Source organism: Marmota marmota, unplaced genomic scaffold, assembly GCF_001458135.2.
Source record: "Marmota marmota marmota unplaced genomic scaffold, marMar, whole genome shotgun sequence".
Classification (NCBI taxonomy): domain Eukaryota; kingdom Metazoa; phylum Chordata; class Mammalia; order Rodentia; family Sciuridae; genus Marmota; species Marmota marmota.
The window spans coordinates 22,507,832-22,521,593 of NW_026000242.1; the positions used below are offsets into that span (position 1 = coordinate 22,507,832).

General features: G+C 33.2%; 1 protein-coding gene across 1 annotated transcript in view; it reads right to left on the bottom strand.

Annotated features, from left to right (window-relative positions):
* The window catches only part of Cntn5 (contactin 5), a 1,225,793-nt gene that overhangs the window by 419,344 nt on the left and 792,687 nt on the right, over positions 1-13,762 (bottom strand). Inside the window, exon 7 of the mRNA XM_015489961.2 lies at positions 862-957. Coding sequence (XP_015345447.2) covers positions 862-957 — 96 coding nt within the window. The remainder of the gene's footprint in view (positions 1-861; positions 958-13,762) is intronic.

Below are 13,762 nucleotides of genomic sequence, written 5' to 3' on the forward strand. Positions count from 1 at the left end.
TGCTAAAATTCTAAATGAACTCCTTTACTAAATGGACAATATAACCTACAAAATGTTTGTCACACTAAAAAACAAAACAAACAAACAAACAAAAAACCCAACTTGCTGATATATCAGGACCCTGGATTCTTTTTCCAGTGGTTGATTGGGGTTTTGTTATTTATGTTTCTTTCTAGTTAATTGATGTTGGCCACTCTGAAGTTGTGCTATGGGAAAACCATATTGAGGTATGAAGAGGTACTGATCTCAAATTATAGGATTTCAACAGATGAATATGATTAGCTGTGAGTTGATAAATAATCAGAGTACAGGTTAGCACTCTTTTTCCATAAGCCTTGGGAAGTACTTACCTATTTCCCTGATTTTATAAGACCTCAAGCATAAAAGGGGGAAAAAAACCTAGTTTTGTTTGAAACTCAAAAAATACTTAGTAGTTTTTGTTCCATTATGGCAAAGAATATCATAAACAACAAAGTATCCAGCTTATCTTCTGAAACAAGATGCACATTGGCATTCAGTTAGCTCAACTTGCACTTCAAATGATTTTGGAAAGTTTTCATTCTCTCATTTTATCGCTTGCCTGGTGCTCTAGGCAATATATTCCTCATTGATGGCAGGCAGAAGCAGCACTGTGACAGTCAACAGTTAGAATGGCAATAAAACAAGTTTATCATAAGGAGCTTAGACTCATAACCAATGGTATGTAGAGTATAGGTTCTTTAATTAATCATCTGGTACTGTGATATATATCAAGAAAACCATGCACATTTCACCTGGAATGTTCCCCTGTCAATACACTGTCTAAAAGAATGAACAAACAAAAACAGAGCAGCATCAATATAGAATGGGATCCTACTGTACCTGGTGAATGAGGCGGAGGAGAGCACATCAGAACAACCCCCTGGCCTTCCCTCACAGAGACTGCACTTCTTGTCCGGCCACTAAAATTTCCCAGATCTGTCAACATAACACAGCATTCAGATGCAAGGCAAACATAAATTTTAAAAAAAATCACTACTATTATAATTTACATTTATTTTTCTATCATCATCTTGACAAGATATTTTGTTTTGCAGCGACAGTCTTGTTAATGAATCTATATCATCCAATTCTGAATACCACAGTTTAAATTCTATATATCAAAAACCCCTCACATTCTTTATCCTTACCATACATACAAGTTGCCAGTGTAGAATCTAGATAATACAACATTTTAATCATATCAAATAGTTATTTTATTTCTTACTAATCTTTTTTGCATATTGATCTTTCTACTGGTAAAAACCCTTCATTCAAAGTGAGAAGATAAACATGAGGTGGTTATAGCATCTGCTCTCCAATCTGTGGCCTCATCATATGTGATGCTAAGGATGGTGTGTGAAACCAAGCATGGACTTGCCAAATTAGAGACTTGTAGGCTCTATTAAAATATAACGAGGACATGAAATGTTCTAGCCTAAAATGAATTCTACAAATTAACTGTGCTCATCCATTTTGATTAATCTGGGACTATGACAGGTACTAAAACACTTGTGTATATGAGGATTATAGCACTGGGTTCAGTTACCTGCCTTTGTACTATGCTGCATTTGCATAATTTGGAAAGAACTTCCTAAAAATAAAGTGCCTCATAGGGGATGATATATTATTACTTGCTAATCTAATCATAACTCATAATGTGTATCTTTTTCCTTCTCTTGATCTACTTCAATCAAATGCATGAATTTTAGAATAGTGTTTTGCAAATTGTGGAGTTCAAATTTCTATAAATAAACATTCTCCAGAATTCTAAGTCTCTAAAATCAGGTTTCCATGGTGAGAAATGCTTCTTGAAAATGTTCTGCCATTCCTCCCATTATACATAAATTGTATAAGAGACTTTTAAAAATCATTTAATCATTCCCTGTTAAAATACTATTTTGCAGCAATGTAAGTTAGAGTCTCAATTTAATGTTTATTAACCTGATAAACCATAAAATTAATCAAGAAATTATATTTGATGGATATGAAGAAGATAAATCACTAGCATTAAATAGTCTAATAGAAACCTTCTACAATTTTTTTTCTAAGAAAGGGGCAACAATTGACTTATTTGTTGAATTTATAATCAGATCTTAAATTCATCAAGAGTGAATACAAGATGCCAAATAACTACTTAGAAAGGTATTCATTGTTTGAGAAAGTTTTAGGATTTTGTATAAAATTCTACAATTTATGGAAAATAGGTATGTGCTTTACAAAGAAGCAAGACAAAGCAAAGAAAAATCCTAGTTCTACTTTTGTTGGGGAAAAATAGCCTTATTTAAAAATATACAAATTAACTTTCTTTAAATTTTTTTTAGTTATAGATGGACACAATACCTTTATCTTATTCATTTATATATTTTTTATGTGGAGCTGAGGATCAAACCCAGTGCCTCACACATGCTTGGCAAGCACTCCACCACAACTATAGCCTCAGACCCACATTAACTTTTGTAGTAAGCATCAAACTAATTCATTTTTACATGTATATGCCCCACTGGAATTACTCCTATGATCTCTATTACCAAATCACATTGTTGCCTATTTTTGAGCTTCATAATAGGGAAGCTCCAAATATGGAGTTTCATGAGTTTGTTTCTGAAGCAAACAAATATATATGACTCATGGCTTTAAGCTCATATGCATTGATTCTTTGGGATAGAGACTGTATTTTTTTCCAGAAAATGATTTCAATATGAAGATAAAGCATGACAAGTTTTCCAGTTTGACTTTCTTTCACTCACTCCTAGAATTATAACACAGAATCATATAATTAGGCAATGAGTGTTACAGGACTTTAATATCTCTTCAGGGATTATCTGTTTTTTCTTTTTTGTTCCTCATTGAATTTATAAATCTTGGGAGAAGACTTGGATATTAATTTATTTTAACTGAACTTAACTGGTTTCTCAAAATATATATGTATTCCAATACAATTACTAATACATTCATGTAGTGTATGTATTATGACATCAAACCAATCTACTGTATTTAAAAATATTTTAATAGGAAACAGTCCTAAAGTAATGTCCAGTTTTGAGAAACTGAAGTACAGGCAAGGCCTAAACATCGAACACACAGAAAAAGAAACAATTGTAGAATAATTATGATCTGAATTATGTTTTGAGATCTAAGTTATCCAAAAGGTCACATTCAACTATAATTGCTTTATTTTGTATTAACAGTCAATACAAGTACAATTAAAGACTGTCTCATAGGATTGTTTCTGGGTCATTATTTCCTAGGAATTATTGCACCCACAATTTCAAAATAAATGAATATTTTTCAATTGCGAACAGAACTTTTTGCTTACATAAAGCCACACAGGAATAATACAAAGAAGTTAATACTTTTATGAAGAGTTATTAACTACTTACTAGGGAAAAAAAGTGACATTCTTTTTCTATAATGTATAAGTGGTTTTCATGCCTGGTAAGATTGTAGTTAACCTAAGGCATAATTTTTATGTGAAAAAATTCCTGGTTGGTGTGGGCATGGTGGCTTGATTAAATACGGGAAAACTCAGCTACTTGTTTATATCTCATTGTGAATAGAAAGCCTCTTTCGATGTGCTTTTCAGAGGAAATAGAAAGCAGCCTAGGTATACATGAAGTTTGGATGCTTGTAATATCTTCTTAGTAGATATATATTTTATGTATCAGAGAAATGAAAACAAGAATAAGTTTTTGAATGCAGTCTTTTTATTACAATTTACACAAGGCTAAAAATATGTGTTCGTGTTTTATATTTGGGAACTTTAAGGCAGGGGGGAAAATGAGTAAAAGTACACATTCCAAAACAAGAATAATCGTAAAATTCTGATTTGAATTTTTACTGAAATAAAACTCTGGGATTATTATAAAGCATATGACTAATAGAGAAACAACAGGAGAGTTTGTGATCAAGAGTCAGAGCTCTTCAAGTCTTGCCTTTGATCTGACCTTTCCTTCCTAGGTAGGAAATGCATGCAAGGGTTTAATAGGGAGCTGTAAATAGAGCTTTAGCTCACAGAATTATTGCACCTTTTCATCCTAGAAAAAACATGCAAACTAAAAGACTTAAGCAATGAATGATGTGACTGAGGCCTTAGATGACAGATTATAGATTCAAATGTATGTTTTTAGCCATATTAGCCAGATATGAGACAGATCACAACTTATTTAACAAATCCTTATTCAATGAATACTGCACCCTGAAAAATATGCTAGGTCCTAGTGATACAGAAAAAGTGTAAAGGAAAGATGTATGAATTAATTATACTCACTTGGATCCACTATCTGTAGCTCAGAGGAGTATGAGTCACCAAATAGATGTATGATCCCACACAATCATAGCTTCAGCTTGTCACAACTATAGCCACAAGTGACCAATACATACCCTCTACAAATGAGCTCCAAACACATGCACACCAACTCACATTCTGTAGTTTTTCCCTTCTTCTCTTTTTTTTAAATTTCCTCTTTCTCCCTCCCTTCTATCTCTCTTCCTGACTTATTTTTGTTACTATTTCCTTCCTTAAGCTATTTATTTATTTATTTATTTATTTATTTATTTATTTATTAGACTGAATCTTGCTAAGCCCATGCTGCCTGTTGAGTTTCTTGCTGCCTGATGGCTGAAACTATAGGCACATGCCACCATACCTGGTTCACAAATTTAATCTTAGGAGAATTCAAAACAAAGGTAATGCTATCTATAGTATTAGGATTCATGATTATTGTAAGATGAAAACTTTCTGGTAATTCAGGAGCAGCACAATTTTATCTGATATTACACTCTAAAAGGTATTTCCCTTGCAAGACTTTATAAAAATAACACTAGGGGGAGCAACTTCACAATCCCCTTATGAAGGGTCTTCATCATGAGATTCCTTAAAGAGGTATAGTGTTTCACTTAGACACACATACATATCCGTACAAAAATCATTACCTATAAACAATAATTGAAAAGTATTAGAAATACAGTGCAGAAAACTGGCAAGAAGGAAATTGCATAAGAAATCCGGGACCTTGGTCTTGGGATCTTACACATGTTAAATACAAGTTGGTTCAGTTACTGTGGAGGAGTGAAAGGAAAAGTCAAAGCAAGAGGGAAATGTCATGTAGTCAGGAGTGATATGGTTCATGTGTGTCCTGGACGACTTGTATTTCCTAATCTTAAATCTGTTCTGAATGAGTGATAATGTAGGTTATAGGAGTTAGTTAGATGGAGGAATGGGAAGGTGGGGGCTCATTTTGACTTGTGTTTGGCTACACGGTTATCCTGTAGGGGGTGCTAATGAGCTTTCACTGCCAATGCTCCAGGCCTTAGCATCTCATCCTCTACTTTAAAAGCGCTGTAAATACACATATAATTTAGTGGAAACTCTAAACTTCTTCACAAGATTGAGTTTGAATTTTTACAAAAAATAAAACACTGAAAATGGAAAATCACATTAAACTAATACCAGGAACTTGAGTTCTATTTAGCTTAATCACTAACACCTATAGGATTGAGGAAGTGAGCTTGGCGCTTGGAACTTTAACTTGTATGATTTCTACAACTGACACTTTTCCTAATATTGACTTGATATTTGCTGCCTCACTTCCAAAATGAATGCATATTGAGGTTTTTCATCAGTTCTATTTGTTGCTGCTGTTGATTATCATCAAGATTATTTGGGTCATTGACAGATTTTTTTTTCTTTTTTGCATACATGCAAATACTATGAAATACAAATTGGTTAGACTTCATTCAGAAATATTAAAATTTGACAATGTTAAAAAAGGGAAAAGGGGTGGGAAATAAAGAAAATAATTGTAATAGCTACTGTCTACACTATGAGAGGCACCTTGAAATTTAAATAATCCTGTTTAAAATTTCATTTTTTAAATTTAAATTGTTTTTTTTCTCTCCTTCTTCAGTGTGGAGATCACACAGTCACACATTTTAGGCAAACACTTTACCACTGAACAACATCCCCAATCCTAAAGATTACTAAATTTTATTTGAAAAGCAAACTTATTTGAAAAGCTTTGTGCATGCAGTTTTGTAAATTAGTGAATTGGCAAATCAAATATAATGTGATTGATTCCAAATTTTAAAAACATTAGGATGAAAGCAGTTCAAGCATTTGGAAGTTAGACCAAGTTGGTTTTAGGAATTAGAAATAATCTTCATAAGAGTATCTTTTTAAGAAACAGTTCTAACAGATGAAAAACAAAAAGGTGGGAAAATAGTGACTGATAGAGAAAACATAATTCTTACATTTATACTGAGAAAGAACTAAATTAGCACTTTCTAGTCTATAGTCATTTGTGTGCATGTGAAGATGGTCAGAACTCATTCTATAACAAGAAAGATCCTTAATAATAGTTTCTAAAGTAAAAACATTTGTTGAATTGTACCTAGACTGAAAATCTTGGAAATATGAAGCTTTGTGATTTTTATTGGCAATTTTGAACATATGATCAATTTATCAGCAAGACAGACAGGTATTATTATACCCATTTATTGAAGGGGACACTGAAATTCACTAAGGATGAATACTAAGAATAAAAATCTCCTGGCCAGGAAGGATTTCAGCCTTCTAGATAACTAGTTCAGTTTTAGAACATGCAAGATTTTTTTCTGTTATTGTTATTTTGCCCCCCGCCCCCAAGTTATTCTGACATTCTTAGTTTAGAAATAAAATTATTTCTTTGTACATTTTCTATTATCCCACATTAAATAATCTTACAATTCTTTTAAATATTTGTTGTAAGTCATCTGTAAATGGACATGATATCACCCTTAAAAATGTTAATTATTTAATAAAACTTGTCTCTCAAGAATATCAGCTAGGCTAATTATAGGTATCTAAAATGAAATCTTTTATATGAAGGTAAGAATTGAATTAAGATGTAACTGGGATGTGGTAAGGTAAATCTACAAGAGGTAATGACAAGTTGTAATGGAACTTTCTTCAGTCTCATTTTTCCCTTGGTTATATATAACAGGTCAGATGAGTAATCTTTTGAAATGACTTGCTATTTTCACTTACATATTATCAGACGTGAATTATTCACCAATGGTTCACTGAATATATACAGAGAAACCAAAGCAAACCAGATGATGTTTGCCTTGACAGTAACACTTTAAGCACATTGTAAGTTAAACATCAAATTGTAATTGCTTTTGTAAAAAGAAAAATTGTCCAAAGATTGTGATCAAAATCTTTCTGATCCTAGGTCTTTTCTTTGGTACTTTGTTCATTAAAAAATCTACTTCAATAATGAATATGTGATAAAATCATCTCAAATGCAGGAGTGTATGTAAATGTGTTTACTTAATATGAAGATAGACTGTGAGTGTTGGCAGAGGTCCTAAACCTCTTTTGATAAAATTTCTTCTTCTTTACAAATAAGTGCATAAATAATCCCTATTTATTTACTTTTAAATTCACTTTTTTTCCAAACAATGACTTTTTTTTTTCAAATTAACATTAGTGTTATTCATTAAGTCTTACAAAAGTTTGAAGGTAAGCACTGCAAAATGTATCATACAAATACTTAAGCATGTACAGAGATTTGAGTATCATTGACCCATAGAAAAGGAGAAAAGGGTGTTATTTAGTAAATACAAGCTTGCTGTATGTGGTGGTGCATGCTTGTAATCTCATTTAGGAGCTTAGAACAGGAGGATCTCAAGTTCGAGACCAGTCTGGGCAACTTAGCAAGATGCTGTCTCAAAATATTTTAAAAATGGGCTGGGGAATGTAGTTTCGAGCTCAAGAGACCCTGAATTCAATGCCCAGTACTGAAGAAAAATAAAAACCCAGCAAGTTATTTGGTACAACTCCTGTAACTCATAGATCTTGTTGATTATCTCTCATGCTTTTGAGCCTAACTACCCTCTTCAGCTATTTTCTAATTGTAATTCTTAAATAATTACTTCCTTGCCTACAACCCTGGCTCCTTATCTCACTTAACACTTTTTCCTCCAGCACAACTTTAGCCTTGGTTAAATTGGACTATATGTGTATTCTGCTTTCATTTGTGCAAGTGAATATGGATGGAGAAAAACATCAACAATGATGGACAGTTTGATTCTAAATTCATGACTATGAGGCTCAGAAAGTCCCTTTGTGCTATCTGGTAACCCCGATACATTTATGGAGTCCATTTTCTCTTGATCCTCTGGACAATACATTATAACCACTTTCTTCCAATACCTCCTGCCAGATTCTTCCCTCCCATTTCATAGAGAAAACAGAAGTAATCCGAAAACAACTTATACATGTACCACCTAGTATAACACTGAAATATGCTCTACATTCTTGTTTAATGAAGGACTCATTGCACCCACTATTGGGGATTCTGATGACAAACAGCCTTTGGCCCTCAGCCCTTCAGGAACTACTTTTGTAAATAGAAGCTCTTCACCCCAGAGGGTGCTTCCTGGGGCAGGACACAGTCAATGAAGGATCACTGAATGACCATCCTGAGACAACTCCAGATAACCTGACATACTTTCCTAGCTTCAGAGAACCTTTTGGTTTGGGCAGGACAGTTGATAGAACCGTATCAGAGTCTGAATCACCCCTTGTCTATTCTCACTCCTTCCACTGGATTTGATTCCAAGGTCATTTATTTAAAAAAAAACAAAAAAAAACAAAAAAAAAAAACATTGTCTGCATTTAACTTGATCTCACAGTCTATTCCTCAAGGACCTCAGCCTTTTACACTATCACAATAGCTCTTGATTCCTCAAAGTACATGATACCTCCCATCTTTTTACTATAAATGAACTATCAACACTCTAGTCAAAGGTCAGTCTCTCCCTTGTGCATCTATAGCATCCAAACATACTGATATTTCTCCAAAGTTTTTTTTTTTAAAGGAAGAAATTAATGCATCTTTCTTAACCTCTTTCCCCTTGTAGGTACCATACCATTATTGTTCTACTCTGCAACAAAACCCATTCTCTTTTCAGCTTTTCAAATCAAGGTTATCTTCCTACCACTGGCAAAAATGCAATTATGAGTTATCTAATGATTTCTGCATTGTTAATTTATTAAAAATCCCTAGTCCTCTTCTACTTTATAAGCACTGTTTGATATAGTCAATTATTTGCTTCTGCTAAAAATAATTTTTATTTGACTCCTCCTACTTTAATTTCTATTCCTCCTCAATTCTTCAATAGTTAAATACTACAGAACCCCAGATTAGTTCTTTTAATTTTTTCTTTCCCCATCTACACCATTTCCAAGTATATTTTATATAGTCTTTATATTTAAAAGTTGTACACACACTGAGGGATCTCCAAATTTTATTTGTGCCTGGACGTTTCCCTTGACTGTCAACATGCACACATGCATGCGTACACACACACACACACACACACACAGAATTTACTTAACATTTGTGCTTGGGTATCCAAAGGTATTGCAAACCCTTATGGAATTCCCTTTTCTACCTACAGAACTATTCTCAACAGAATATTTTCCATGAGAGTAAATAGTGATTTCATTCTTCTAATTGTTAAGAAAAATTCAAAATTCATCTGTGATTCTCATATATCTGACACCCCACACACAGTTCATGAGAACTTCGTTGATACTATTTGATAATGTATCCAGAACCCAACAACTCTCAACATCTATAACCTTCACACAGGCATCTCTGACTTGATTGTCAGGATATGCATCTAACCAGCCTTCGTATTTCTTCCTTTATTCCATTTCGGACTATTTCCAGCACAGCAACCAGATTGATTCTTATAAAATTAAGTTGTATGATATAACCTAAATGGCTTTTGATTTCACTCAGAGGAAAAGAAAAGCTACTTGTAATACCCTCCAGGCCCTACACCTTCTATCTGTGTTGGCTGTTTGATGTCATTTCCTACTTTGCTCCCCTTTCCTCACTCGAGCCTAGTACATGAGTTTCTTGATTTTCAGAAAACATACCAGCTGTTGTCTCTGCCTCAGGCCCTTGTACTTGCTGACTCCTTCAAGCAGAACACATTTTCCCCCACATATAATCATGGTTGTCATCTTTGTGTTCTTTAGGTCTTTATTTCAATACACCATTTTCAAGATCTCTCTGGAGAGATCTTTTGGGAGCATCCTATCTAAAGTTCAACCTCATCATTCTTCACCTATTCCATACACATTTTTCCTAGTTAATTTTTCTCCTTGGTTCTTCATTATTATTCATTTGCCTTGTCAACTTTGCCCCCTACAGGACCTATAAGGAGATTTTTTGTTGATTATAATATTCACAGATCCTTAAGCTTATTTGTTCTCTCTGCCTGGAATTCTCTCCCCGCTGATTATTTTCACTGATCTCTCCAACTATGTGCCAGTCTCTGTTGGAATGTCACCACTGCAGAAAGCATTTCCTTGATCACTTTATTCTTCCTTTCTTTTCTCCCAATTTTTATTTTCCTTATTCTCTTTCTACTTGTTTTCTACTTGGCTGGGGATCAAATCAAGGAACCCACACATGCTGGGCAAGTCTCCTGACTCCTCCTACTTTAATTTCTATTCCTCCTTAATTCCCCGATATCTAAGCATTACAGAACCCCGAATTAGTCCTTTGAACTTTTTTTTCCCCACTTACACCATTTTTAAGTTTATTTTATCTAGTCTTTATATTTAAAAATTATACACACACTGAAGGATTTCCAAATTTTATTTGTGCTTGGACACCTCCCTTGACTGTCAACATGCACACATGAGTTACATCCCTAGCTCTCTGGTATCCTTATTATGATAACTTGTCTTCCATGATACTCATCACCAACTGACATATTATATAACAAGGAATTAATAGTTTATTGTCTCCTATATTCCATTACAATTTAATCTTCTTGAAAACTTGCACTTTGTTTTGACACTGATTAGAGTAATGCCAGGTGCTCAGTAAATAACAGTCAAATAAGGAACTGAATGCATGAAACTATTGTATATGTTATTATTAATTTATACTTGAAAAATTTTAGTTTTGGACTTCTAAGTGTTGAGATATCTTCCAAATATTACACTTATAATTTTTTTTTTTCAAAATTATAGTACCATGAAAGCCAAAATTCCCAGGAAATACTGACTTTGACAGATAACGCTGAAATATATAAGTGTTAAAAGGCTTTTCCAGAGCAGAAATTTTCACTTCAGTTAAATTATTTTTATAGGAAAAAGGTTGTTTGTATACCCTTTCAAACTGTAGCTGAGTTAGAAAGTATATGATTTCATTTTTAAAAAATATTTATTTTTTAGTTATAGGTGGATACAATATCTTTATTTTATTTTTATGTGGTGCTGAGGATCAAACCCAGTGCTTCACGCATGGCAGATGAGTGCTCTACCTCTGAGCCACAACCCGAGCCCAATAATCCCAGTTTTTGTAAAAGGAATATTTTTATTATTTGGAGTCTTATAATTCTAAAAATGTTACAGTTTCTAAATATAGTTTCATTGATATGCCTTATGCATTGCAGTTGACACTACCAAATTCTAAAGACCATTACTACAAATAATAAAAGTTATAAAAGTTCTAAAAAGCAGCCATTTAATTAATTTGCCTGACATTATATTAACATAAATATTGTACTTGCACAGCTAATTTTAATGTCAAGTACTTAAGTTAGTAACTAGGCAGAGAATTTTGAAATTGTATTTTAAAACACTGGCATAAAAAGTGAGGGTTTTAGAGACAAAAGACCTCGGTTCAAATTCTAATATTACTATTTACTCACAGTGCCACCTTGAGCAAATTATATTACTTTACTGTGCTTTACCTCCTAGCTAAGACCAGATAATTATAAATATGTTATCAGCTTACTAGAACACATTACATGGTGTATAAATAACCTACCCCATATAACTTGCCTATAATAAGCACTTAAAAATATTATTTCCTTTTATGCCCCCACATTTCAGAGAGATGTAACACATTAACTTCAAGTATAATCCTAAATAATTTTCTAAACACTTTGAGCATACAGAATAAAGATTACCAAACTGTACTGTTTGGGAATCAATGTTATACAAATTAACATAATGAATAGGAGAGGCAGCTGAGAGGTGCCATTATAAACAGAGTGGCAATTGTATACAAGCTACTTTGCCCTTCAAATCTTAGCTTCCTTCTCTATAAGATGAAGATATTAAAATCAAGTTCAAAGTTGTTGAAAGACATAAATGAAATAATGTACTTACAGCAGTTATAATGTTACATGACACAATATAATGAACAGAAAGCAATATTATCTTTATTATTCATGTCATAAAAAAACTCTTATGGTTCATGAGACATTAATAACAATCTTAACTCTCTTGCTAGCTAGCTACAAACTTGTGGCAAAATCTTAACCTTCTGTGTTTATTTCTTTGTGTTTCAGGGATTTGGGTTGCTTAAGAGAAAGAAACCCCCATGTTTATGGAGTTGCAAACATGAGGTTAACAACAATCATGGTGGGAACTAAAGAAAATATTAGTCTTGAAAGCATTTACATGTGGTTTCAAAACACTGTAGGGGTTGAAGAAAAGCTGTATAACCACATTTAGCTGAAAGGATGACATTTTTTCACACCTAGACTAGATTATCTCCAAGATGCAACATTCCATGACTTTAACTCATAGTCTGTGATTCTACTAACTTTAATCTTTTGTTCAGAACCTATTACAGAGAGTGTGCATGTATGTGTATGTGTGTGTGTGTATGTATGTGTGTGTGTGTGTGTGTGTGTGTGTGTGTGTATATATATGAAAGGCTATTCCTAATACCCATTTTCTACAACAAATAGAAAATTAAATTGATTTTAGATTTTGTGTTTATATTTTGATAATCAACTTGATAGAGGAGAAAAACTGCTGTCAGCACAAGAATTTATAACCACTTGTTTATAATGTTTACATTTTGAGGTAGATTTATGTTGACTTGACTAAAGTAAAGGGACTTTTAAAAACTTCACTAAGGTGAATATTCTATTACAAATGAGAAAACATGTCATAATTTTATATTATACATCAGGAGACTTTATGTTCAAAATCATCATAAATTGCATTTTATAGCCTGTAATGCAGTGTTTGACATCTGGGAGACGATATGTATTTTTAAAAAAATATAATGTTTTTAATGCACATTATGTATTAATTTGAGGCTCTAGTCTGTGTACTATAGGAGATAAGAGGAATGAGGTGGGTGGAACAAGATGGTGGCAGAATAAAATCCTCCATGTATCTCACCCAATAGATAAATCAAATTCGAAACTATTCATGCACAAGAGCTAAGAAAATCAAGTGAAAGACTGTTTGTTAGTATTATAATGAAATGAAAAACTGCAATGAAGAAGAAAGGAAGGAAAGATTTGCCTATATTACTGTATCCCAACTCTTAGCATCCCAGGAGAGAGAAAGGTTCTTCACAATTGGAGAACAGAGAGAGAATTAAGTCCACATCTGAGACTTGAAACCCAGTAGATGCCACCATGATGAAATCTAGTAGTAGAGAAAGTTTATACCCCTACTTCCAGCACTATGACTAAATCACTGGAACTGCATTAGACCAGTCTGCAAAGAGAATGCTTCCATCAACCCTCATACAAGCTAAATATGTATGCACCCAATAAAGGACTTAAAAACATCATAGTACAGGAACACAACCACATCGATGTTTATAGCAGCATAATAGCGAAACTGTGGAACCAACCTAGATGCCCTTCAAAAGATGAATGGATAAAAAAAATGTGGTATATATACACAATGGAATATTAC